The following is a 25,244-nucleotide window of genomic DNA, read 5'->3' on the forward strand; positions in this document are numbered from 1 at the left end:
GCGCATGACTGATGAGGATTGCCACGTAGGCAATGCTGGTATGGTTCCCTTTCGTTTTTCCTAGGAGAGGTTCTGCCTTTGGAATTGACTTTCGGCTTGCATTGCACGGCACATGACGTAGCCCGCATGTCGACTTTTGTTCAGCTGTCAAATGTTGGGTTTTTCTCAACTCCCCTCGCCCGTCTAGTGTTGCCACGACTGATTTGATGACTGATGGTTGCGATGATACACCGATAAACACATTGCCATTCTGCAGTTAAGACTGAGTATTAGTAGTTTCGTCTGAAGTCGGAAACTTTCCCTACAATCTGCCGAACGACGAATTTCATGCAGACCCCAGAAGCAAGAACACCCTAAACCGAACCCGAAGTTGTCTAAATTGATTCGAAGAGGTTGTGAGTCTCAGTCAAATACATCAGTCGCATATCGCTCGTTGCGAATTTTGCTGAACCACTCCTCCAGCTCCTCATCATCCATCAGCTTTCCATCGTCCAGCTCGCTCTTCTCCCTGGCCGCCCTAAGCAAAACATCCTTCACTCCCTCAGCCACTCTGTTAGAACCACACACATAAACTCTAGCACCTTGGTCCCACAGCCCGTACAACATCTCGCGCTCCTGCCAGATACGATCTTGCACGTACTTGGATCCATTGGAGGCTTCGGGCTTGCGACTGTAGGCCCTGAACATCTTCACAGCACCGACGCCCTCCCACTTATCGAATTCTTCGCGGTAGAGATCATCAGCTGCTGGGTCACGGCAACCGAAGAACAGGATGGCCGGTGCAAGAGAGCGACCGTTGCTGAGTAGAGTGGCGCGTTCTTGAACGAAGGCGCGGAATGGTGCCAGGCCGGTTCCGGCTGCCACGCACAGGAGAGGCGTCTTGTCCATGTCGATTGGAAGCTTGAAGCCACCCTGCGAAGCACGGACGGCCACTTGTAGGCGGTCGCCGGCGGTTAACGTAGCAAGGTAAGAGGAAGTGACACCGACATGCCGGCCTTGTCCTGATAAGGCGGGTTCATCGAGAACACCATAGGTGATGGTGGCGATACCAGGATCCACAAGAGGTGACGAAGAAATCGAGCTGTTCAATATTTTCAGTGCAATGCTCATAGGCGGGAGTCTAACTCGGTCTTACTATTGACGGACTCTCATGGGAGGGAGCATGAGCAAAAAGTGGTTGAAAGGAATTATCAGTGATGAGAACTGCTCGGCAATATCGAGAACGGAGAGCCTCTTTGCCTTGATCTCGGTTTCATAGCCGTCATTGGCCAGGTACTGAAGCTTACGGCTCACTTCCTCTTCCTTTGCAAGCTGCGAGAGAGTCGAGATGTTCTGTGCTCAGCGTGTTAGCCTTTTCTTCCAGTGTTAATCAGGCGTCGCTCTCGGAACTCACCCTCTTTGACGCAGTCTGGCATAGCTCAACGTACGAGCTCAGAACATCGGAAACGGGGCTGCTGACATTGGTCGGCAAGGTTGTGGGCCCTGAAGCCTGAATGGTAACATGCGAGTCCCAAGTAAGATGAAAGCGGCGCATCACTCTCGCGACCGTGTCCTTTGGGTTGTGGGGGAGCACAGCGATGTAGTCGCCAGCGGAGTATCGCATGTTTGTTGGAAGCTGCACCTCGATGTGTCTCTTGACCGGGCCTAGGTAGCCTTGGGCGAGGGTGCGGGCATCCAGGACGAGAGCGTCTCGGACGTCTTGGCGGAGAGCTGAGGTCCTCGGAGTGGAGAATGATACTGACAAGCCTGCCTCGACGATGCTGTTATCGCCTCCATCTGAATGTCCACCAAACTCTCTGACGAGCGCAGGCCACAAGGCCTCATCTTCCCAGGCCTCAAAGTCAGAGAACATGTCGCGGTCTTTGGCGTCCGTCGTGCTAAGTGGGATGATTCGACGGGCTCCACGTTTCTCGAGCGTGTTGTCAACGAGCTTGGGGACCCGATGGTATGTTTTTACCCAATCGGCATGACCTAGAGAAACAACACCGTATCAGTAGATGTTAACTTGAGAAGAGCTGGTCAGATCTTACCGCAGCCATAAACAGCATAGGACACGTTCTCGAGTTCCTTGCCCTTGAGATTGGCCATCCAATCGACAAAGAGTGCAGCATTATGAGGTGGCTCGCCCTCGTAGGAAGAGGTGACGATGATGACAGGGCGGTCTGTCGGAAGCGACTCTCGCGCGGTATCAAGTGAATCAACGGTCGCACTGAAGCCATGTGATGCCGCATCACTGGCAAGTCTCTGGGCCATAAACTCGCAGGTACCAGAATTTGAACCATAAAATATTGCCACATTCGCTTTTTTCACAGAGTTAGTTGTGGTTTCGGCTTCCTTCGTAGCTTCGTGGGATTTGGTCCTCGGCTGGGCTGGCAGTCCTCCGGTCAGGGAGCCGGCCATTCGAGCTTCCAGCATTGACGGCGTTAATCCTTCTCTCAGAATAGCCCGAATGTAAAAGTCTTTGGGCTTGATCGTGAGCGTCTGCGAGACTTTCAGATCGTAGTTGGGGTCGTGCATGACAAAGTTGAAGTTCTGCATCAGCAAAGCGAGGGCGAGTACCATCTCCTGCCAGGCGAACGCTCTTCCAATACATCCACGCATACCGGTACCGAACGGGCTCCAGCAGTTAGGGAACTCTTTCATCAGCCGGTCGAAGTTTTCGTCCAGCATTCTCTCTGGTCGAAACTCCTCTGCGTCGTCTCCAAATACCTTGGGGTCAAGATGTGACTTGGTCAAGAAACAGAGGATCTGCTCTCCGGGTTTGACGCGGTACTTGCCACCGATGATCTCGTCCTTCATGGCTTCTCTGCCGAAGCCAAAGATGGGGGCGCTGTGTCGCAGAACTTCTCTTATGACCTGTCGACAGATGTTAATGTAGGTAGATGACGCAGAGGGCCATTGCACAAGGAGATCATGATGCCCTGTGCAACTCTGTCTAGCCTCTGTACACAGGGGAAACTCGGTGTAAGCGGATAGGTATCAACTTACTGCACTCAGATACTTCAGCTTAGCGACATGTTCAACCTTCAGGGGCCCGTCGCCAGCCGTGCTGTCAACTTCCTCTTGGACTTTCCGGTATACCTCGGGTCTCTTCAGCAACCAGTACATGGTAAAGGTAAATGTGGCAGCAGTGGTCTCGTGGCCGGCGACAAGGAAGGTGATCAAGTTGTCGATGATACTCTCGTCCGTCATCTTCCGGCCCGTCACAGGATCAACAGTGTTGAGCATCGCGGTCAGGAGATCCTTTCGACCATTGGCATCTTCCGGGTCCTTCTTTCTAGCCTCGAGAACCTCCCTCGCGGTGGACCGGAGGAAGCTGATATTCGCCTTGTACTTGCGGTCTTGCTTCTTGTAGAAGACTTGGGGCAGTACGCGCAATGCCTTGTCGCCAGCTTCTTTCATGACAGCGTACATTGCTGTGATAAACGGGTGCGTGTCTTCGCGGTAGTAAGAGTTGAATCTGTAACCCATCGAGCAAAGGGCAACTGTGTCCATGGTGAGTCTTGTCATGTCCTCACCAATGTGGATGGGGGTGGAAGATCCATGGCGTGCCCATTTGAGAGCAAGTTGGGCGGCTAGGTCGTGCATATCGTCGAACATTCCTCTGATGGCAAGGGGACCAAAGGCAGACATTAAGACTCTGTGCGCAATGCCCCAATTCTCCTCCTCGATGCCTTTTGACTATTGTAGGGTAAGCTCGGTGTATCTAGAAGCATGCCAGGCCTACATGTAGGAACTTCATCAAACTTACTGTGAACAGGCCATCGTGTACTGCCTCGCGGAGCTCCTACAATGTGTTGTCAGTCATGTCTCAAGCGCTCACGCGACGTGACTTACGGTGAGGTCTCCTTCTATCGACTTCTTAAACCTCTTATCATCGCAGCACTCGTTGACTAACTCGTGGGTATTGACAAAAACTAGCTTCTGACCTAGAAGATCAAGTCTGTAGATAGGACCTTGAGTATAGTCAGCTTTGGAGATGTTATCCAGTCCAATACGCCTCCCGGTGACCACGTATCTACTTGCGGAGGGATGCCACACACCATATTTGTTTGCCATGTGAACAAAGGATCCTAGGGGATAGTCCTGGTCAATTTCGGTCACGTGCCCCAAGACGGGCTTCCGCGGCGGCTCCGGGATCTCGATAATACTGTTCGCCATGTCGACGGCTTTTCTAGAAGATCTACGAGAAAGGCTGAAGACTCGTCTTCTCTTTTCGAATGTCGGAAGGGTGTCTGACGACTGAATATTTGAGATGGACGACATGATGGCCTTGGTGACCCGATGACCTCTTGTAGCCTATATATCGGCGTCTCTAAAAGCACAGGTCTTCTGATTTTGTTAATATAAGGGCAATGTGAGGCGATAGCCAAGCATGATGGGACAATTTCGAGGGCCGCCGGAGTCGGTCAGACTGGTAATCCTTCCCTTCGGTGTCCTCGGGGCAAGGCTGGTTGTGGCTGAGGGAGTCGAATCCACAGAACACCACGCTGAACAGGCTTTGGACCAGACAAAAACACCACGTTCACCATGACAAGCGTGCGAGATTCGTCATGTCTTCACCCGCGGAGGGCGCGAGTGGGACTCTAAGTCCTTTTCGCCGTGCACTGGCCCCGGCCGGTCCTCCGCGGGCGTCCGATATCCACTTTTTCATCCGCGCTACCCCCTTTGCGTCGGTTACCAGACTTTCGATGTGGTACGATAGCAGTCTGGATACCTCGACCAGAAACACGACTATTCCCTGCTGTCAGAGCTCGTTCATTTAAGGTGGTGTTTGAGTCGATTTGGACTCAAATCTGGCTGCATGTCAGTACGCGTCGGTTAGCGGATGAGGACTCTAAGCTTCCTCGGCACCGGGCCGCTGCACTCGTAACATCAATGCGAAGGACGTTCATTTAAACGTCGATTTCGACTACCAGCGTTGTGAATCTCGAGAAGATTCATTTTCTTCTGGGAGACGAGAGTCAGATAGTTCAAGAACAATCGCGGAAAGCGATGTGTGTGAAGTTCCGTGCGAAACACTTTCCGAGAGTACGAGGCTCTCGGGTTTCATCAAATACTTCGGGCTTTTGGCATTTCGGGCAGATAGTCTATATGAAAGAAATGATGACTAAATTCCGCAACTTGGGGAAGCTCAAGGTGCACGTGATCGACCAAGCATGAATACATGAGTTGCCGGCGGTCAACTTTAGATCCCGCAGCCTTCGATGAGAAGACTGATCCATCTCCGACTGACTTTGGAAGGAACTATATTGCAATTTTTTATTATTTGAAGGCGATAAATGAACCGCTATTATTTGTTGTAAACATGGAGTCCAAAAGTCTGTAATAGTCGGGTGCCAGTGTGTAAGAAAATCCTCAACTTCATTCAATATCGTCGAAAAAGCAGAAGACTCCATAATCCAGCCAATTAGCCTATTAAGTACAACTTAGACAACAGCCTTAATGACTAGGACAACGGGTCAACCATGTCTTTAGGAGACATACATCGGGTGGAAGTAGGGCACGGCAGGGCATCGCAAACCAAGGTAAGGGATAAGTGTAAATGAGCCCTGTATGACTATCAAGGTTTTGCTCTACCAACACGATCGAGCTGCCACAAGCTGAGACTGGTAGCCTAGTTGATGCTGACTTCGATACCTCTATAGTCTTTTATGGACCAATACATGAAAGGTCCGCAAACTCAAATTCTACGTTTCCGATTATAAATATTCTTCTCAAATGTAGAGGCCATCCAAAAAGTCATCCTGCATGTGCTTCTTGTGAAAATCTCGTCACCTTTCTACCACGAAAAGAGTACTTCTACACCATTATGCAAGTAACATCTTCACTGGCGTACTTGCTGCTTACAGCTACGGCATCTTGCCAGCATAACGGCGGCAACCGAGAGGCCGATCGTCCGGACGTCACAGCGACTCAGCCTTTGTTGGATACGCCGTTCACTTCAGCTTCTCCATCCCACGTTGATCAAAACACCAAGGACATCGCCAACGCCTCTTCCCTAGTCATTCCGACACCAGTCCCGACAACTTTCATCACATCAACCGAGCTCGCGCCATCGGGAGCACTGCTTGCCCCGCCAAAAGGACGGCGCCCCGCGAATGGTCTCCCCTGGTACACCGAAAAAGACATCAAGAGCGTGAATACAGTCTGGTGCGTATCTAGAGGCCATTACGACGTCTCCTACAAGCCCTTCCACGTCTGGGCCCTCGCCGGACAAATCCACCCACGCCACAAACACAAATTCGTCTTCCCCACGCTCATGAAGGAGGAAGAAGCAGGAGGAGAGTACGAGATCATTCCCCGAACCTACCGCGTCACCGCCAATAACTACCTGCCAGACGTCGTGGACGTCAAAGATCTCCTCTGTATGTACATCAGGGCGAGAAACTTTGGCGAGATCCGGCCGGATATCGAGACTGGCACAAACGCCATATTGGCCAAGATTGACGATCACACGTTGTTGAAAATCATGATTTACCCCACAATCATCAAGGTCGAGCCACTCTTCAACATACACGGCGAGCCTCATCCGAACGATTGGAAGAACCAGCAAGATGATAGGGCCCTGAAACCGGTGAAGCAGAGGCCTATGCCCATACAGACGTTGCTCCCATGAGCATTGTAAGTAATTCAATCTCACAAGAGATTCCGAGAGACTAATTTGCCCTGTACAAGCTAGACAAGTTGGGAATCTGTGTGGCGGGGGACTTTTCCAACCAATCTTGGTAAAAACCACGAAGTTTGATTCTACGAAACCCTCAGTAAAAGGGAGGGAAGCTTTTGTGACCTCAGTTAGAGAAAAATAATCGTTTACAAGCTTTCTTCACCCAAGATAAACACATAATGGACACACAAGTTGGGTATGCGTCCGTTGCCCTTTTGTTGACTGTTGCTGCTCATTGCCAACCACTCTACCTATGGTTCTGCTCTACCTATGGTTCTGACCTAGGTCTGTGCTTTTTATCAATCTCAGCTTCAGTGACCATATAAATGTTTCACTTCCAACGCGAGCATAGTCAATACTGCACAGCGTTTTCATACGGTGTGGCCGCATCAACCGTGGTGCCTCGGATGAGGATCACGGAGCTAAATCGCGTCATATCTCCTCAACTTCTAACAGAGATAAGATTCTACCGAACCACCACAACGAGACACACATATCAGTGAGACCACCTGCCGTTAGCCAAAGAGCTCCAAAGGCTAGCCCTCCTACGATGGTCAATCGTCCATCAAGCATGACGCAGAGCCATAGGTCTTAGTTCATAGGCTGTTTGCGAAATTGTGGCTCTGGTAAACCGCGGGCGCAGAGGTATCGCGTGCAGAGATCTTCTTGACGATCAAGGTCAGGATGCACCAGAAGGGTTACACAAGTATGGCCATAAAATGTCAGGTGATTCCATTAGACCCGTAGGCCACCCAAGTCAAGTAGGTAATATCATGTACGCTGCCGTAATCCTCCACAACTACGAAAATCCCCGCTCTTTCAAAAAATCACATCAACATGCTCACTGCTCCAACTCGTTCTCGGCAAGAACCTCTCTTTCTGCCTTGGTTCCCTGCCAGTTCACCATCTTGACAAGAATGGGAATCAAAATGGCAATAATCATACCCGCACCCAAGAACCCAGCCGTAACACCAAAACCAGTGTGATACGCCGGCGAATCTTTGCTCGGCCAGATACGGCTTCCGTACACACTCGAGAAGTTACCAAACGCATTCACCATGGCCAACACAATAGCACGCTTCTCAGCCGGCAAGCTAATAACGCCACTCGTCCAGGACAAGACAAGCGGCAACGCAGACCAAATACCCGCCGCCAGGAAGCAAACCATGACGTACCGCACGATGGGCGTCTGCACCGCAGCACACACAACAGCACACGCGAAGCCCAAGCCCAGTGGCGCGGCGACGTGCCACCGCCTCTCCTGGTGCTTATCGGAACTCCACGCGACAATGTTGAGGCACACGGAGGCGACGGCGTAGATGGGCACCGTCATGTACTGCGCCTTGACGGTGTCGTAGCCCAGGGTAAGCGTGATGGTAGGGATAAAGTACGAAATCGTGCCCGCGCCGACGTCGAGCATGAAGAGCACGATGAACATGTACGTCCGCGGGTCCGACACGGCGGCGACAAAGGCCTTCCAGTGCGACAGGCGCGCCTTGTTCTGCCCGCCCGAGGCGATGCCGTCGGCGATGATACGGATGCTCGCGAGCTGGCGCTGGGCGGGGGTGAGCTGCTTCGCGGTGGCGGGGTAGTCGAGCAACACGAAGAAGGCAATGAGCGCGACGCCGACGGTCGCGACGCCCTCTACGATGAAGAGCCAGCGCCAGCCGGCGATGCCGTGCGCGTCATGAAGGTTGGCCGTGATGGCACCGGCAAGGAGACCACCGAAGGCGCCCGAGAGGACAGCGGCCGTGTAGAAGATGGCGAAGCGCTTGCCGAGCTCGGCGCGGGTGTACCAGCACGACAGGAGGAAGAGCACGCCCGGGAAGAAGCCGGCCTCGATGCAGCCCAGGACGAAGCGGAAGCCGAGGAGGGCGCTGTAGGTCTTTGAGATGGACATGAGGGCGCTGAGAGCGCCCCAGACAAGCATGATTCCGGGAAGGAAGATGGAGGGCCGGCTGCGGCTGAGGATCATGTTGGAGGGGACCTCGCAGATGAGGTAGCCGAAGAAGAAAATCGAGAGGACCCAGGCGTATCCATCGTCGGTGAGTGAGAGGTCCTTTTGCATTCCCGCGATCTTTGCGTTTCCCTGTGTTGCGTTGAGATGTCAGTGGGCCCGTGCTTTGGAGTAGCGTAGTTGAAATTTTTCATGCGATGCTTCGTTGCCCCTTATCGCCATGAGGGGAAGGGGGAGGAAGAGCTGAGTGAGGTGGACTTACGATGTTTGTGCGGTCGACGTAGTTGAGGATGTACATGATCCAAAGCATCGGCATCTAGACTGCGAGTCAGAATCATCTCAGTGAGGATCTCTGAGGCGGTAGACATACCAGGTAAAGGTCAATCTTCCTGACCAGCTGCTTCTCCTCTCGCGTGCCGGGCACATAGTTCCTCAGCGCCTCAGCGAGCTCAGCGTCCGCCTCGCTGACGACGGGCGCATTCTTGTCTTCCTTCATCTCGAGAGATTGCTTGCGACCGTTCTCGAAACTCATGATTACGATCCTCACGCTCGTGTGTTGTCGTCGTCGTCGATGTCGTTGTTGAGTGTCGTCGAGTGTCGTCCGGTTTCCTTTGTCTACCCTGACTCGGAGCGGCTGAAAGTGGCGAATGCTCTTTCACACACCGCAGTGTTGGTCTGTGTGTAGGGGCGACCTCTTGAGCGGAGCAGAACGCGACGCGATCTTACTCGACTGGAAGATGCGACTGGGGGGTTGTTAAGAGGAAGAATGGAAAGATCCGGGGATCTGGAGACGATGAGGCTGTGAAGGGATAAAACCTTCTTTCCATCCAAACACGGTAGCAATTAACAGCGACGTCTGATATATAATGTTCACATAACGCGACTCGTGTCTAGTGCGTCGTGTCTTTGCTTGGGGTACTCCGTCCTTGCTCTGCTCTCCTCCCCCACGGGGTAGACCACAAACTGGGGAACGAACTAAAGGGGAACTAAAGGGGGGCCCGTCTGGAAGTGTGGATGTCGAAGGAATCCGCTTGAGAAGGTGGGCAAAGTCTGGAGTTCTGGACCTCTCACGGACGAATCGTTCATCGTCTTGCTCGAAATCAGACAATGAACTATTGCTGTTGGACCAGACGAGGCGTGATTGGGCTGCATGCGTCGAGGACCGGATCTGGGTCCATACCTTTGGGAGGGGGGGGCAGCCAACAAGCGAGAGCCAGCGCGGTCTTGTGTCCGGGTCTAAGTGCCGTCCAGCAACTGCGGCGATCCCTCCGATTGGCACCGGGCTTCGCCCCGTTTGAGCTTTCCCCGCCTTCAACCATGTGAAGCTCGAGACGAACATCACGAACACTGCATGTGTGCATATCAAAAGTGGAAAAGCAAGGCTCAAGGTGGGCAATTCATCAAATTGTGATCTCATGAAGTCGACGATGTTGTCGTCAGCCGGGCATCTGCGAGTTCAACAAGTCTAGCATGTTGAGCGGATATTGCTCCGGCCCCATCCCAAAATTATTCATCATCTCTCCGCTGAACATCCATTGATTCCAGTCTTGGCCCATCTCCCCTTCATTCCAAACTTGCGGGATCTGTTGGCCTGGTTGACCAGGCTGGCCGGGCTGACCTCCGGCGATGTACTGCCTCTCCTGGGGACCACGTTCCTTGAACTTGTCCAGCATGTTGCTCAGGCCGCGTCCGATGTAGTGAGCCACATGACGGGCGCAGCGGTTAGTTTCTTCCAATAATTGGACGACCCGCTCAATGAGAGAGACCACATCTTCGTAGCGTATATCCAGCCTCGCAGGTTTCCACTGCGCGTGGACCTTCATCAAGAACATCGCGGCGTAGGCGATGGTCGTCAGCAGGTACAGAGGCACGCCAATGACTGCTCTCCGCATGTCGGTGTCTGTCAAAATCAGTTCCAATGCGGCAGACGCGCTTGCGATGGCGAGATTGATGAAGTCGCGGCGTTCATCGGACATGGCGTATTGGTCAGTCGGGTTTGATGGGTTCAGACCCCTGAGGCAGATGGAAAACAATAGGAGACGGGCAAAGTGATAGTGGAGGATGACGCCCTTGGCAGGGTACTTTGAGATGTGTTTGTCCGGCACTGATGAAAGATGTTAGCTGACAATTTGTTGGCACCAGGGGTTCACATTCTCTTACCTAACCGTGTTTCCCATTGAAGCTTCCATCGACCCAGATCGGCATCGTATCGCTTGAGTGCCTCAAACTCATCTCTGGCAACTTGCCTTGATGTGTCTGGTCCAAAGGTGTGGAAGACCCGACTCAAAATGATAAAGACACCAACCTGACTGTGCAGACGATGGTCCGCTTGTGTGATGCCTGGCAGTAGAAGGAATGCCTCGTGATGCGTGATCGTAGCGTCCTCGTTAATGACTGGAGGCCTGCCGTACGCAATACTGAAGTGATGGTCGCAGACGTAGAGCAAGTACCACAGCCGAGCCTTCTCGACGTGTTGCGGTCCCTTGTTGAGGGCTTTGGCGCAGAACTGATGAAGGTTCAGCTCCGTGGCGATTCGCACCGCAAGACCAGACACCTTCCAGCTGATGTCCGAAAGCCAAAATGCGCCGATGCAAAGTCCCCTCACATCGTCGAGACTGTGGTAGCGGTCGAACATGGTCTGGCTGGCTAGCTCCAAGAAGGTTGGGTAGCAAGTATCGAAAGCTCGGCCTTCATCTTGTTCGTGCAGAGCAGTGACAGCAAGGATGGCGGCCGTGAGCAGAGGTGAAGACATGCGCGTGGCCGTGAGGTTGTCATGGACTAGTGCAATGCCTCCCCACAAGTACGCATTGAGGGTCCCACGGAACGTGGAGAAAAGCTGCTCGGCCTCCTGGACGCTAAACTTGCCCTGGGCAATGAAGTCTGGCTCTTGGGCCCGGCTGGATGGGAGGTGGACCCGCGCCCCAGGGTCGCTCCGGATGTTCCGCAGTTTGGTCACTTCGAAGAGGCTGGCCATTGGCGCACTCACTATGGCCTGGTCTTCGCCGTTGTCTTGCGCCATGGGCTCTGGTGAGTTCTCCCGCGTCATGGCCGTGACGTCGGGAGGCCGAACGGGGGACGGCCCCGTACCGGGACTGCTCTGTGATCCGGCCATGTTCTGGGGACTCTGGGACATGCCGGCCCCTTCGTGGTGGAATGGCGGCACAGGCACGAGCTGTGGCATACTCAAAGCGCGCCTGACTTCCATCATGGAAGCCTGGAGGGTCTGGAGTTGCATCTCCATCTTGGTCTTCCATTCATTCTCACTGTCGAGCAAGGTTTGGAGACTCTTGTTGACGACGCACTGCAGACCTAGGCGAGAGCATCGAGCACACTGGTTCTGGCCCGGCTCAATGCCGCACTTGATCTTACGATTCTGGCATTCCTGGCCTGTCTCTCCTCATGTATCAGCGACTAGTCTTTCTCTTGAGGTCATACTTCCGCAAGGGAGTGGGAGTTCAGTCCGAAAGTTTGGGGAAAACTCACATGCTCGGATCTTTCTCGAAATTTTGGGCAAATGAGCTTGCTGCCCGGAGGCCACTCCCGAGACCGCCGCCGATGACGGGATCTTGTCCGGAGCGTCGATTCTCGCACGTTTCATGGTCCCAAGGGCTGGATAGAAGTCCGTGTGAATTTCGTGGGTCTTGGAAGGGAAGGTGGACGGAGTGGACAAGAGAGAAGGGCGGGACGATGGCCGAGGGGAGAAAAGAGGGAAAAGATTCGCCGGACGACGTGCATCTCCTTTGTTTATAAGCGGGCCGGTCTTCTTTCCGTGCGGGGTTGAGACGCCTCCACCTGCTCAAACTCAGTCGCGTCCACTTGATCAACTTCAGCGCCAGGCACTTGTTGTTGCGCTGGGAGACTGGGAGTGCCGGCTCGGGCTAGTCCTGTTTCTGTCACGTCCCATTTGCGGATGGGAGGAATGGAGAGGAATGGTGAGGGGAACAAGCCTCCAGGGTGTGGAGGATATCCCCATCAAGCTTGGACGGACACGGGGCCCGCAATCCACCTCGGGTGCCCTCTTCGGCTCTTCCCCCCAGACGAGTCCCAGACCATTTGCGAAGAGTCCTCCGGCCGCCGCGGCTGGATTTCCGAGTCTTGGCCGATCTGGGGAATGCAAGGTAGGGTATAAGATGACTGGGTCTACCGTTATTCCCAGTTTGAGCCAAGCTCTCGTTGATTTTCGGAAGAAAAGTCGCCGACGAGTCACGCCAGATCAAAGTAATCCTCAGTCGATAATCCACGATGGCAGCCACAGACGCTGAGGCCACCCGCGTCGGCTTCATTGGCCTGGGTGCCATGGGCTTTGGAATGGCTTGCAACCTGTTGAAGAAACCGTCATACCAAGTTCAAGGTCACGATGTTTACCCTCCCAGCGCAGAGAAATTCGTCGTTCAGGGTGGTTCGTCGGGGGAGTCTCCAAAAGAAGTGGCCAAAACCAGCGATATCCTAGTCTGCATGGCAGTCAACGCACAGCAAATCGATGACATACTTTTCAATGATCAGACGGGTGCTCTGCAAAGTGAGTTGTCCGCATGCAATCTCAGCCATGAGCTATCAATTGACCTAATCCCCGTAGCATTACCGGCAAATGCTACCGTTCTCCTCTGCTCAACAGTACCGCCAACGTATCATGAGGCACTGACGCCCCGGATTGCGGCGACGGGCCGGCAGGATGTTCTGGTCGTGGACAGCCCCGTATCGGGTGGCACGAAGCGTGCAGCCGACGGCACACTCAGTATCTTCGCTTCCGGAGCCCCTGAAGCGTTGCACCGTGCAGACCGTGTTCTGCGTGACATGTCGGAGAAGCTGTACATCATTCCGGGTGGGCCAGGAGCGGGTAGCAAGATCAAAATGGTCAACCAGCTACTGGTCGGAACGCACATTGCCGCTGCATCAGAAGCGATGGGATTGGCCGCCAAAGCTGGCCTGAACACCCGCGAAGTGTACAACATCATCACGAATGCTGCTGGTAATTCTTGGGCGTACGAGAATCGCGTGCCGCACATGTTGGACGGCGACTGGACCCCGCTATCTGCCTTGAATATCTTTGTCAAGGACATGGTGAGTTGCTTGCTCGAGTTTATTATGAATGTGCGGCTAATGACCTCGGAAAGGGCATCGTTGTCTCAACGGCCAGAACTCTGCAATTCCCGGTGCCACTTGCATCGGTAGCTGAGCAGCTGTACATCTCAGGAGCTGCACATGGGTACGGTGCAGAGGACGACTCTGGACTCGTCCGGGTGTTCCTCCCTGGATCCCCAAATGCCGTGAAAGAGCAAGCAGGCCAGCTCAATACGCAAGAAAAGTTGACCCCAAGCAGTACGCCGCTGGAAATCTCAAAGATTGGTATGGTAGGGTTGGGCGCGATGGGCCAGGGCATGGGTGGATCTCTTCTCCGAGCCGGTTTTGCAGTCCACGGCTACGACGTATACGAGCCGGCTATCGACAAGTTTGTGGCCAACGGGGGCAATGCTTCCAAGGCTAGCAGCCCCGCGGAGGCAGCAAAGGGCGCCGACATTCTAGTTTTGATGGTTCAAAATGCTGCGCAAGCCGACGATGTTCTTTTTGGCTCCGGAAAGGCAGCGGAAACGTTGCCTGATGGCGCCATCGTGATTCTCAGCTCGACGGTCCCACCCTCATTCGTCAGAGAACTCGAGGTCAAGCTCACAAACACCGGCAAGGGATTGAGCCTCGTGGATGCCCCTGTCAGCGGTGGTGTGGTCCGCGCCGCCAATGGTACCCTTACGGTAAGTTTTCCATTTCATCAACCTGACGTAAGACTCGTTGCTAACATCTGGTAGATCATCTGCTCTGGAGATGAGGCTGTTCTCTCCAAGGTTAACAGCCCGTTACTGGCGATGACGGGAACGTCAAGCAACCTCTGCCATGTTCAGGGAGGCGTCGGCGCTGCGTCCTCAGTGAAACTTATCAACCAGCTACTGGCCGGTGTTCATATTGCAGCCGCTGCCGAAGCTATGGCATTTGCCGCTCGCCTAGGCCTCGACACGAGACGGGCTTTCGAGATCCTTGGCAGTGCGGCCGCATGGAGTTGGATGTTCGAGAATAGAGTGCCTCAAATGCTTGATGCCGACTGGACACCACACTCCGCCTTGGCCATTTTCGTGAAGGATCTTGGCATCGTCCTCGATGAGGCAAAGCGACTCACCTACTTTGCTCCGATTTCGTCAGCAGCTCACAACATGTACCTCGCAGGTGCATCTCACGGGTGGACGAAGGAATCCGATGCTGGTGTCGTTCGGCTTTGGGAGTTGGCGGGCCTTTCCGTCTCTGGCAATGCCGGTCCCAAGGCTGAGGAGAACAGTGGCTCGAAAACTGAGACCAAGGAGATTGAAGCAGGCCAAGAGCAGGGTCTGCCGGCACAAGAAACGATTGACGCGCTCCCAGCCGAGTATTCAGGTGATGTGATCAGCTCCACTCGCAGGGTGGTCGACAATGGCGAAGTCCCGGTTCTCGTGGTCTTGGATGACGACCCAACAGGAACTCAAACCTGCCACAACATCGATGTCCTGACCGTGTGGGACTCTGCCACATTGGATGACGAGTTTAGCCTCAACCCGACTGGGTTCTTCATCTTGACCAACTCTCGCGCATTACCTTCCGCCGAAGCCAAACAACTTATCGTCGAGATTTGCAAGAATGTCAAGACGGCGGCTGAGAAGGCAGGCAAAGCATTCGAGATCGTTCTTCGAGGTGACTCGACACTTCGTGGACATCTTCCGGAGGAGCCCGAGGCTGCCGAGGAGGCCCTTGGCAAGTTCGATGCGTGGGTTGTAACGCCTTTCTTCTATCAAGGTGGCAGATACACTATCAATGACGTGCACTATGTCAAGGAAGGCGACGTGCTGGTACCCGCGAGCCAAACACCCTTTGCCCAAGACGCCACATTTGGGTACAAGAACTCGAACTTGCGTAAGTATGTCCTCGAGAAGTGCGGCCATCGCTTCGACGAATCTTCATTCTTGTCGGTCACTCTCGATGATATTCGCGTTGGGGGACCTGCGGGCGTCACCAAGAAGCTCCTTTCAGTAGCGCCTGGCTCTAACACAGTCGTCATCGTCAATGCTGCCGCCGAGTCTGACATGCACGTCTTCGTGGCAGGCTTGCTTGAGGCAGAGAAAGAGGGCAGGCGGTATCTCTACCGCACAGGTGCTGCCTTCGTTTCTTCTCGCCTGGGAATCACAGGGATCCCACCTTTGACCATGGCAGACCTTGGGGTGTCGGTCGAGGCCGGTACCAAGCAGCCAGGTGGACTGATCGTCGCTGGCTCTTACGTACCCAAGACGACGGCACAACTTAAGGTGCTCAGAGAGAGGAGAGGCGACAAGTTGGCGGTAATCGAAGTTGATGTTGAAGGGCTCATCGAATCTGCGGACGCCGCGGAGAAGGTCGTGAATGCCGCAGCAGCCGAGACCGCAACCAAGCTTGCAGCTGGCGAGGATGTTCTCGTCATGACATCTCGGAAACTGATCAAGGGAGGAGATGCGCTCAGCTCTCTTCAAATTGGTTCCAAGGTCGCCCGGGCCTTGGTACAGCTTGTTGAGCAGATTGACGTACGGCCGCGGTATCTGATTGCAAAGGGTGGCATCACATCATCTGATGCGGCCACGAAGGGTCTGAGGATGAGACGGGCTCGCATCATGGGCCAAGCTGCCCCGGGTGTCCCGTTGTGGAAGTGCGACGAGGAGACTAGCCGGCATCGTGGAGTGCCGTACGTCGTATTCCCTGGAAATGTTGGCAGTGACAGCACACTCGCCGAAGTTGTCGAGTCGTGGTCGATTGAGAATGTTGCTTAGAAACTTTGCATGGAAGCGGGATAAGCGTAGCATGTAACGGCTGTATACCAAGTAACGAGGCGTTAAAGGCTCTGTATAGTGGTCAAACAAATTTAATGTTGATGAACCTCATAATAAGGTACCTTACTCAAGATCAAAGATCTCCGTGATAGTAATGGTGATGGTGGTGAGTGCAGGCGAGTGTCGTCGGGAATTGTCGGAGATGATGATCCGACCGGCTGATGTAATCAGCCTGTCCTCACAATTACCCACTCTCAGGATCTGACCAGTTATTGGGCTCCGTTTCCCAGGCTCCCATGTCGTACATCTCCCTCTCTAACTGCTCAATGACCAACCATCTGCATCTCTTTGTGTCCCTCGTGGACCACGGTGATAATTCTCTAAGAACTTGAAATCCAATGTATGACAGTTATTCTCCATCTCAAAGAGAATCAAGTCATTGACCCTATTTCTTTCCCAGCGATCAGAGGAGGACCTCTCCACGTCATGACTCATCTGCCCCGGTTTTCTCACCTCGATCGACTAAGGCCAACAGCACCTCACCTCACACTCACTAGAAGTTGAACCGTAAAGATTACATATCTGTTCCATTGAGCCTCTCTGGAACGACTTCCTGATTCAATCGATGGACGGCAATGGCAACCACGGGATTTTATCTCCAGCCAAGGAGGCCGCAGAGTCTCTAGAGCTCATCAAGACCGCCGATGATCTCATTGCCCGTTGCAACAAGATATGCGACGAGCTCGAGCAGATGCGCCTGGCTGTTGAAATCCAAGCCGCCAAGGTCAACAACCACTGGCACGCCTACATCCCCGGCTTCAGCACATTCTGGCAGGCTAACGTTAGCCAACGCACGCGAGCGGAGGCCTTGATTCAACGATGTAAAGAAACGCACGAACCAGGTTCAGAGGCTGAGGGTTCGCTGTCTCGAGACTTCAGGCTCATAGAAGGGGAGCTCGCTTCATACGAGAACCACTGGTCGGCAATCAAAAAATGTTGCTCAATCACCTGGTTTCGTTTTGCAGTCCCCTACTCAAAGCTGGACGGCCAACAAACCTCGGTATTCGTCAGTGCTATTGTCGACAATGGGCATGAGTGGATGCGGGTACTCAGCATCACCGAGCGGGCCCTCTTAGTACAGATGGCCGAAGCAGATTTCCCCTGGGACGAGCCCGATGATGAGAACGATAAGGACGATGACCTGGAAGAGGTTATGAACGACGAAGAAACCCAGATTGAGGTTCTGAAGAGTGCAAAACAGCTGCTGGCTGCCGCTCGCGAGATACATGGAGGTTATCAACATCATGTACGAATCGTGCTTCCAAATATCTCTCGGGGCAGTGTACCTGCCATAGACAGATTTTTGAAAAGGATCGAATGTCTTGGTGACGACCATATCTCACTTGCGTTGGAATGCGCCGAAGAGAGCCAGACTTCGCCTCCACCTCTCGAACACGCGATACCAAACCTTCTTAGCCATGGCGATGCTGCGAAGATGCCACCGCTAACTCCATATCTGAACATCGACACGTCCATATTTGTGGCTCTGACGACAGATATCTCTCATAGTCATAGCTCACAGCGGAAGTGGCGTCCCAAGATCTTGGAAGACGTGGGAGATGAAGCGGAGCACGGTCCCAGGCTACCCAAGTCTCTTTACCCCCTTCTTCGCGGTCACACGCTTGTCTGCACTCGCGAGGCGGCGGAGACATGTCTGCGCATGGTATACGATGCATCTACAGAGTCGGAAGTCTCTCGCATAGAGATACTGCTTGGACAGGAGGATCGCAGGGGGAAGCAGGACGACAAGATGACTTTTCTGGAGCGTGTTTTACGGCAGGATGGGTGGCCCATGGAAAAAAAGGGCGATGAGGCATCGGAGAAGCGTCGCCTAAATCTTGTTGCAGAACTCCAGAAGCTGTCATGCCATCCAGTACCGGAAGACCTACAACTACCCATTCGCATCGTGGAAGACTTCCGCAGGGGGCACGTCGCAGACGAGGTCCGCAAGGGTACACTGCCAAAGGTTGTGTTGGCGGTGGAGCCAACGCTCAACGAGACGAATTGCTCGTCTTTCTTGTATGGGTGGAAGACGAACCACACGACGATAACATGTAATCGGCATGCTGTGAAGCGGTTAGGAAACCTCGTTAAGAAGATGCGGTGGTCTCGCGATGCAGAGGCGGCACCAATCATCGCTATGGACTGGGCTCGAGGTTTAGCAAAGATCCCGTTTCCAGGCGAGGTCTTGGTAGATGGTCCGCTGAAGGCTGGAACAGATTAACGCCTCATTCTCTCCTCAGGACTCTCGGCAACCCTTGTCGTGAACATGCTCTCTTGCATCCTTTGGTAATGATAATCCGTAGAGATCATGGAGATATAGTTTCTGCAGAGGTTGGAGCTCTGTAGACAAGCCTACGCTGGACGCCCACACCCCTGACTTAAGTAGACGAGGATATGTAAATACTGCATGAAAGATTGTCGCGGGGCGCCGCAGGAACCTCTAGATAGAGATCAAAAGTGCCCGAAGGATTCGGCAACATTTGTAAGCTCTCGCGCAATCGCAATTTGTCAGCACTAAGAAGAAACACATCACATAAGAAGAGAAACCTCATAAATAGCTACAACAACGCTGATCTCATTCCATATCCCCACATCTCATCGTGGCAGCGTCATATCGAACAAAATGGTCGCCGTTCCAACCACTCAGGCCCAGGCTTTGGCTTGGCTTCGACGCGTGAGTACATTTACCATCACCCAGGACTCCACGCTTACTTCACAGATAGTCCCACGATATCCACGACTCTCTCCAAACCACAGAATTTGATAAGATCTACTCCAAGAATGCTCAGGTCAAGTTCACCAACTTTCCTGCTGCCGAGGGTCTGGAAGCCATCAAGCAGCTTATGGACGCGGCGTTTAGGCAGTTGTCCTATATGAAGCATGTCACTCGCCAGGCTGGTAAATATTGCATCTCATGAAGTTTCCAAGTAGTGCTGAAAGTTTCTAGATCAGGCGGAGAACCGAATTTGGCTCGCTGTGGACATCACCTATCGGGTTAAAGGCGACCCTGATAATGAGGACATCAACATCCCGGCTGCGGGGCTGGTCACGATTGTGACGGAGGGAGAAGAAGCTGGCAAGATTGCACGTTTTGATGTCTTTCTTGATAACACTCCTGTCAGGGATAAGATCGCACTTGTTGCGAATTTGGACTCGTAGGCAGAGCTGTTCTATAGGAGATTAATTCACCGAAGTAGACACCTTTCCATCTCCCACAAGGTGGTTCTCAGGTTCACAGTCTCACCATCATTTTTTTTTTTTTGGGCTATCTCCCTGCTTATTTGGACCATACATGTAAAAAAAGGTTGCAGCCATGCCTCTTCGTCTTTAAGTCATCATCCAGGCTTGTTTATAGCACAAGTACACGATTGAATTCGGCTAATTGCACGCAACAATCAAGTCAAGCACTTATCTCTCCGACGTTTTAGCGTCGCTAACGCTAAAACTGATGCTCCAAGTTGCTGGCAGTTTCATTGCTTCTGAAATACCGTATAAGACTTCATCGCACCATTCAACCAGGCCGAAAAGACGCCTACAGCCCAGTCCACGTCGTGGAAAGGTGACTCCCAAGTCGTGCCGCTTTGCGGGCGAGGTTATCCTTTCACGCTTGATTTGGGAAAAGAAATGACCAGGAATGATAGGCCCGTAGAAAAGCGCCGGAAGTGAGCTTGCGTCGATGAACTATTGTTAATTTCGAGTGCTTCTGTATCAAGTCAATGGTCTCCTTAGAGCGTTTAAACCTAAATTAAACCTCGTATCATCATCCACCTCGTGAAGCCTGCATGTTGCAATGCTAATTTCTCACGTTGAAGGATTTGCAAAGGTGTCGTCGGAATCTTTGGACAAGTACAATTAGGCCAATGGCAACTATCCAAGCCTGGAAAGCCCCTTCCTGATAATGTTGAAAGGCGGCGCAGCCCGTCTATGTCATCCGATTGATTTCCATCCAAGCAGAAACGTTCAGGATGGATGCGAAAGTCAATTGAACTCACCTCATCCCAGAAATCACTTCATTTCAGCGTGATTAAGTGGGTGCTGTTCGCTCACAGCATAGTCGATCATGGTCGGCACAAATTATGCTAGTATTAGCAAGGTCCTATCACCAGTTCTCTTTTCTCGAGACCTGTATAAATTCTTGGCAACTGACAGTCGCATCCACAAATTTTGCGAGGCAGCATAAGCCGAGGTGTATGCAGCATGCATGTAAGGTCCTATTTATTTCCCTTACTAGGTAGCATAAGCATGAGGAATGAACCGAATTGAGGTGCTCTCGATATCAAAGCTCTCCACACATAAGACCAGACTCTGTAAGAATTTGCCCCTGACGAGCTTCGCAGGGGGGTACGTTGCATGTGCGAGCTAGGCAATACTTGATATCGTCAAGACTTGTGTCTGTATGTGAAACCATGTAGTTACGTAGAAAATGAAGTTCTCCGAAATCTTCAAAGCGTAGACTGGATGTGGACCTTCTGCGCCGTAATTATCTCACATGACGTGCCTCTCATGATAGTGGCGTCAATACAACGCCAAGGGCTTTACCGTGATGGATTTATCACGAGTTTATCAATAGTTCAATGCTTTTCATTCATGGGTCAGGGTACCGGCACGCCGGAAAGCGGGGATACGGTAAGGATGCGAGGTAACGATAAACGATCGTGGCTAGGTACTTTAAGGTACTTTAGGTACTTCACCCTGGAAGTACTCGGAGAAAGTGGCCAAACATTGAGAAAAAGCAGCGCATTTTATCATAGGGCTTGAAACAAACCAAATGCTGCCACGTTCATCACATGCTTAGGCTACCTTGACCGGGGCTTGGGATCATCCGCTCCCGAGGCAAAGCCAAGGCAAGAACAATCTACCAGCCGGGCCCCGGGTGTGACATCCGCATGCTGTAACACGGTCCTTCTTTCCTCATTCGAGATTAGCAAAACCGCAAGGTCATACTACCGACAATCTACATCAGCTCATCACAAAGACTTGGCACAAGGACTGGCATAGCTTCATCCTTCTTTAAGTTTTCAATGGAAGGCTTGATGCGCGAACGGCCAAAGCGTTTATACAGGGAATTAGGGACTGCCTAGCTAGGATTGTAGCGTACCTTGCTTGGAGCCTACGTGATGATTATGAGGAGAAGTTCAATTCCATGATAGTTAATGAAGGGGACAGATAGAGATCTTCTTGATTTCATTTGAGTGAACACGGGTGATGTCGGAAGATACCGGTAGCCTACAGCCTAGATCAATATCACAACGGGGATACTAGGGCTCAATGTCAAGTTGCTATGACAACCAGTTGACACAACATTGAATGGTCGGGTCCTTGTGGTTTCATTGAACATATAAGGAATCCGTTGGACATGTACAGGAATGTCTTGGTTGGTAAGACATGGATGTGATGTCTTGGTCACTCCATGTCTCAGTGTGATATCTTTACCGCGTGGCGTTAAGATTAGTGCACAACCTCAGGTGCTAGTTGGCTTGGGAGGTCTTTACGGCGTCAAAACAATACGGCGTGGAATGTATACGTATGCAGCAGCAGCGTGAGTACCACAATAATTCTTCTTAAAGACGACAGAGTTCAACATTGGTGAGTCAAAGAAATCCTTCACGTCAAGATCATCTCATGATATTATATCGGATTGCCTGGATAGTTTTCTGTTCCCTCAGTCCACGCAGTTCTCTTGCATAGACACCGGTGTAAAGATGCCCAACCAGCGGCTTCTGCATGAGCTTTGCGACGGTACCTAATTCTGTATGCTCTCCAGCATCAAACCACGCTAAATGTGCATTAGTCGATGGTCCAATCGCCGAACAGCCACAGACACATGCCCCTAAGCGAACAGTGGTGCCTCAATGGCAATGCGTAAGCAAAGGACCAATCTCTTTGTGGTTCATCATTCACTGATTTGTTACAGTGTGCATGTGGGCATGGAGCGATGCCTATCCGACTTGCAGCCTGCCAGTACTGTGGAACGTATCGGTGCGCCTATTGTCCCGTGAGCCGTGTCCGAACGAGGTCTGCAGAGAGCTGACAACGTGTAGTCGATTGCCATGAAATTCAGCGTTGTACTACGCTGAAATATCAATGGGGATCTACGCGCGCAGTTCATCACTGGCTGCTACACCGGATCCAAATTCGGGGGCGGTTTAGCCTGCGCCCCATGACTATGAAGGAAACCAAGACATATCATACAATGTCTCCAGATGAATTGCAAAAGGAAGCCTATAACAAGCCATCAATATACAATTATAACATGTTGATTACAAGAGCTATGCGGCTACAGTCATGATTACACGTAAGGTCCAGGAAATGAGATTGGGGTTTAGGCGGCGATAACGAAGATCAAGTAAAGGTCGGACATATTGAGTCGAACGTTTGATGAGAATACAAAATCTACGAAGATTTATATGACGGAGTGAGTAAGTACAAATATGTCACATCACCATGTGATAAATGTAGTGCTTTCTCTTGCGCGGTAAGTCGAAGCTTACTAGGGGGCCAAAATCTGCTGCCAAGATTCCTAGAGGTGAAGACTACTTCGCATGTTACCACGGCATACAACTTTTAAGAGCTTGGACGCATCACAGTCATGTAGCGTAGGTTTAAGATAGCTAGGCACCACGGGGAAATTTAAATTATCGGGGCCTAAATATGCACATTACTATTGGTGAAAGAAAAGAAGCCGTGTCAACACTCGATGATTCGCCGCCCTGCCTGTGAAGTATGCCTTGATTCGCCTTGCTGTTCATGTGGTCCTTTCCAAGAGACATACACAATTGGCTGCATGAGCATGGAGACGAGCTCTAAAATGCACAACACTCGTCTTAAAGGCTGTCCCACCACTGCCTTTAGGATGTGTGGTAGAACCACTCATTACACAGGGTCGGCTGCCCATGCTGGTTTCAGAGGCTGCTAAACGCTGAGTGGTGTCAAAGCGAGATTTAGACCAGTCCTAGTTCCAAGTGCAAGTCTGATATCTGATGCTCCCAAGACCAAAAATCCGTGCCGGTCGTTGGGCAGGAATGGTGCAGCGGTGAAGAATCGTACACTAAAAACCATTTTGTCGAAAGCTCTCCGCTTCTGATTAGAGCTCATACAATGTTGCGGTTAGGCTCGTTTGCATCGATCGGTCAGTTATCCCCAAAGAATGGATACAGCCCCGAAATGTCTGGAGGTAAGCAAATTGGCTGCCTGGATCAGCCACCGAAAAGATGGATCACAACACCCATACGTATAATGAGCAAAAAGCATACCTAGTTACTTCAAGGGTTATAAGTAGCTACTTTGCGCCACTCTTGGCCTCACGCTGTGAGCAAGTATGTACCATCGCACCATGCCGATATGTCTCTCGCACTTCCATCGAAGAAATTCGATTGGGATCGTCCACTTGTAGACTTTGAGTGGGAGGACTCCTCGTTCATTGATACCTTGATCGAAGCTCATGATGCCGCCGGCACCCCCTTGGAGCTCTTCTTGGGGATTCCGGAGCACTCCCCCCGCCATAACTACGAGTTCCCAATCTTGAATGCGGTTTGCCCAGACCAAATTCTTCTAGCTATCAGGGAAGGCTCAATCTTGTTGCCTGATAATGGAGTGGTCTGGCTGCATGACAGAAGCTTCAACGACGGCCCTCGTTCTTATAACGGGGTCAAAACAGCACGCGAATTTCATCAACTACTGAAATTGACCGTAAGTCGAATTTTCATACTCCCTAACTATGGCAGGCTTTGAGGATTCCCATTTTGTAATCAACAGCTAACAACATTGCCCAGAGGTTTGGTCAAGACGACCAGTGTAATGCGGAGGCTAGATTGATGTAAGACCAATTATCCCTCTCTAATACAGCCCACACATAATGACTGTAAACTTCCAGGCATATTCCCAATCCGGATCGATGGACTATTGGGCCTCTCATTCTGAGTGCTTCTCAGCTACAAATTCCAGTATACAGAGAGTTGTTCATGAAGCATTTTGAGGGAGACAGCCACATAAGAATGACCTTTTCAGTGAGTAGGCCTCATTCAGCATCGAAGCATCGAAAGGCCCACTGTTTACCAATGTCAGCCTTGTCGGAGAACATTTGCTCTCCAGTTCCATCTTCCATTCTTTGCTTGGCGTGGATCGACAGAGCCCTGTCGAGATGGCCGTTCCACATCAGATGGTGTGCCAACAAGAGAGACCACCGATGTCTCTTTCCTGTCTGCCCCAATATTAGGTGAGACTTCCAATGCAGAGGTCAAAGAACGCGAGTTTCTCTATGAGGCTCAAAGTTCTATTGCAGTCTTCGGTTGGAACCGAACCATTTGGACGGCATGCTCTCTTGCCGACACCTACTTCTACCCGGATGCGGTGAGTCCAGACAATGAGGATCTATTAATCTACTACCGAGACGTCGAAGAGATTGAGTGGGATGCAGTATCAATGGCCGAATTACCGATCGACCGTGTTAGCATTAGTGATCCTAGAGAATACTTTCTCATGGTTCTGAAGATTCGCGGTGAGAAATGCAAGGATGAGTGGAGGAATGTTCTTTATCACATGAAAATCGGAGTCCGGAAATATGTAAGGATAACATGCCTCCGACTTGAACATACTGCTTTGGAGATTGTCTAATCGAGTCTTGCCTCATAGCTGCGCGCTCCTCACGTTCCACGGTTGAGACAAAAGCAGACACTTGGTAACGCAGATGACCAAGCTGAAGCAATTGAAAAAAGTGAAGCTTGGGTGAAAGAAGTGAACACGA

At 51.9% G+C, this 25,244-nt stretch overlaps 8 protein-coding genes across 8 annotated transcripts; 5 read left to right on the plus strand and 3 right to left on the minus strand.

Annotated features, from left to right (window-relative positions):
• Nucleotides 1-402: 402 nt before the first annotated feature.
• BDZ83DRAFT_591966 (cytochrome P450) lies at nt 403-4,161 on the minus strand (the record flags this gene model as incomplete). Its single annotated transcript, XM_060506494.1, has 8 exons — nt 403-1,081; nt 1,136-1,332; nt 1,394-1,971; nt 2,031-2,856; nt 2,989-3,681; nt 3,752-3,787; nt 3,838-3,956; nt 4,044-4,161. 8 exons carry the CDS (start codon nt 4,159-4,161, stop codon nt 403-405), a joined length of 3,246 nt encoding a protein of 1,081 aa, XP_060358573.1.
• Nucleotides 4,162-5,750: 1,589 nt separating this feature from the next.
• Nucleotides 5,751-6,874, plus strand: BDZ83DRAFT_641364 (uncharacterized protein). Its single transcript, XM_060509553.1, has 2 exons — nt 5,751-6,624; nt 6,679-6,874. The coding sequence occupies exon 1, from the start codon at nt 5,813-5,815 to the stop codon at nt 6,617-6,619; it is 807 nt and encodes a 268-aa protein (XP_060358574.1). The 5' UTR covers nt 5,751-5,812; the 3' UTR covers nt 6,620-6,624; nt 6,679-6,874.
• Nucleotides 6,875-7,508: 634 nt separating this feature from the next.
• Nucleotides 7,509-9,156, minus strand: BDZ83DRAFT_757768 (major facilitator superfamily transporter; the record flags this gene model as incomplete). Its single annotated transcript, XM_060514937.1, has 3 exons — nt 7,509-8,756; nt 8,887-8,940; nt 8,995-9,156. 3 exons carry the CDS (start codon nt 9,154-9,156, stop codon nt 7,509-7,511), a joined length of 1,464 nt encoding a protein of 487 aa, XP_060358575.1.
• Nucleotides 9,157-10,060: 904 nt separating this feature from the next.
• BDZ83DRAFT_591992 (uncharacterized protein) lies at nt 10,061-12,222 on the minus strand (the record flags this gene model as incomplete). The annotated part of the gene is made up of 3 exons (XM_060506496.1): nt 10,061-10,728; nt 10,785-12,011; nt 12,108-12,222. The coding sequence occupies 3 exons, from the start codon at nt 12,220-12,222 to the stop codon at nt 10,061-10,063; spliced, it is 2,010 nt and encodes a 669-aa protein (XP_060358576.1).
• Nucleotides 12,223-12,866: 644 nt separating this feature from the next.
• Nucleotides 12,867-16,438, plus strand: BDZ83DRAFT_757770 (uncharacterized protein; the record flags this gene model as incomplete). The annotated part of the gene is made up of 4 exons (XM_060514938.1): nt 12,867-13,143; nt 13,201-13,685; nt 13,739-14,371; nt 14,426-16,438. The coding sequence occupies 4 exons, from the start codon at nt 12,867-12,869 to the stop codon at nt 16,436-16,438; spliced, it is 3,408 nt and encodes a 1,135-aa protein (XP_060358577.1).
• Nucleotides 16,439-17,063: 625 nt separating this feature from the next.
• On the plus strand, nt 17,064-18,722 carry BDZ83DRAFT_757771 (uncharacterized protein; the record flags this gene model as incomplete). The annotated part of the gene is made up of 1 exon (XM_060514939.1): nt 17,064-18,722. The coding sequence occupies one exon, from the start codon at nt 17,064-17,066 to the stop codon at nt 18,720-18,722; it is 1,659 nt and encodes a 552-aa protein (XP_060358578.1).
• A 201-nt stretch (nt 18,723-18,923) lies between these two features.
• BDZ83DRAFT_143991 (uncharacterized protein) lies at nt 18,924-19,785 on the plus strand. Its single transcript, XM_060501291.1, has 3 exons — nt 18,924-19,175; nt 19,225-19,399; nt 19,449-19,785. The coding sequence occupies exons 1-3, from the start codon at nt 19,125-19,127 to the stop codon at nt 19,658-19,660; spliced, it is 438 nt and encodes a 145-aa protein (XP_060358579.1). The 5' UTR covers nt 18,924-19,124; the 3' UTR covers nt 19,661-19,785.
• A 4,084-nt stretch (nt 19,786-23,869) lies between these two features.
• Nucleotides 23,870-25,042, plus strand: BDZ83DRAFT_531650 (uncharacterized protein; the record flags this gene model as incomplete). The annotated part of the gene is made up of 4 exons (XM_060503326.1): nt 23,870-24,190; nt 24,274-24,317; nt 24,375-24,507; nt 24,566-25,042. Coding segments are annotated over 4 exons (975 nt in total), but the record flags the coding sequence as incomplete, so codon positions are not given.
• Between the last annotated feature and the right edge of the window lie 202 nt (nt 25,043-25,244).

The sequence above is a fragment of the Colletotrichum acutatum genome (assembly GCF_030867785.1).
Source record: "Colletotrichum acutatum strain CBS 112980 chromosome Unknown BDZ83scaffold_182, whole genome shotgun sequence".
Taxonomy (NCBI): domain Eukaryota; kingdom Fungi; phylum Ascomycota; class Sordariomycetes; order Glomerellales; family Glomerellaceae; genus Colletotrichum; species Colletotrichum acutatum.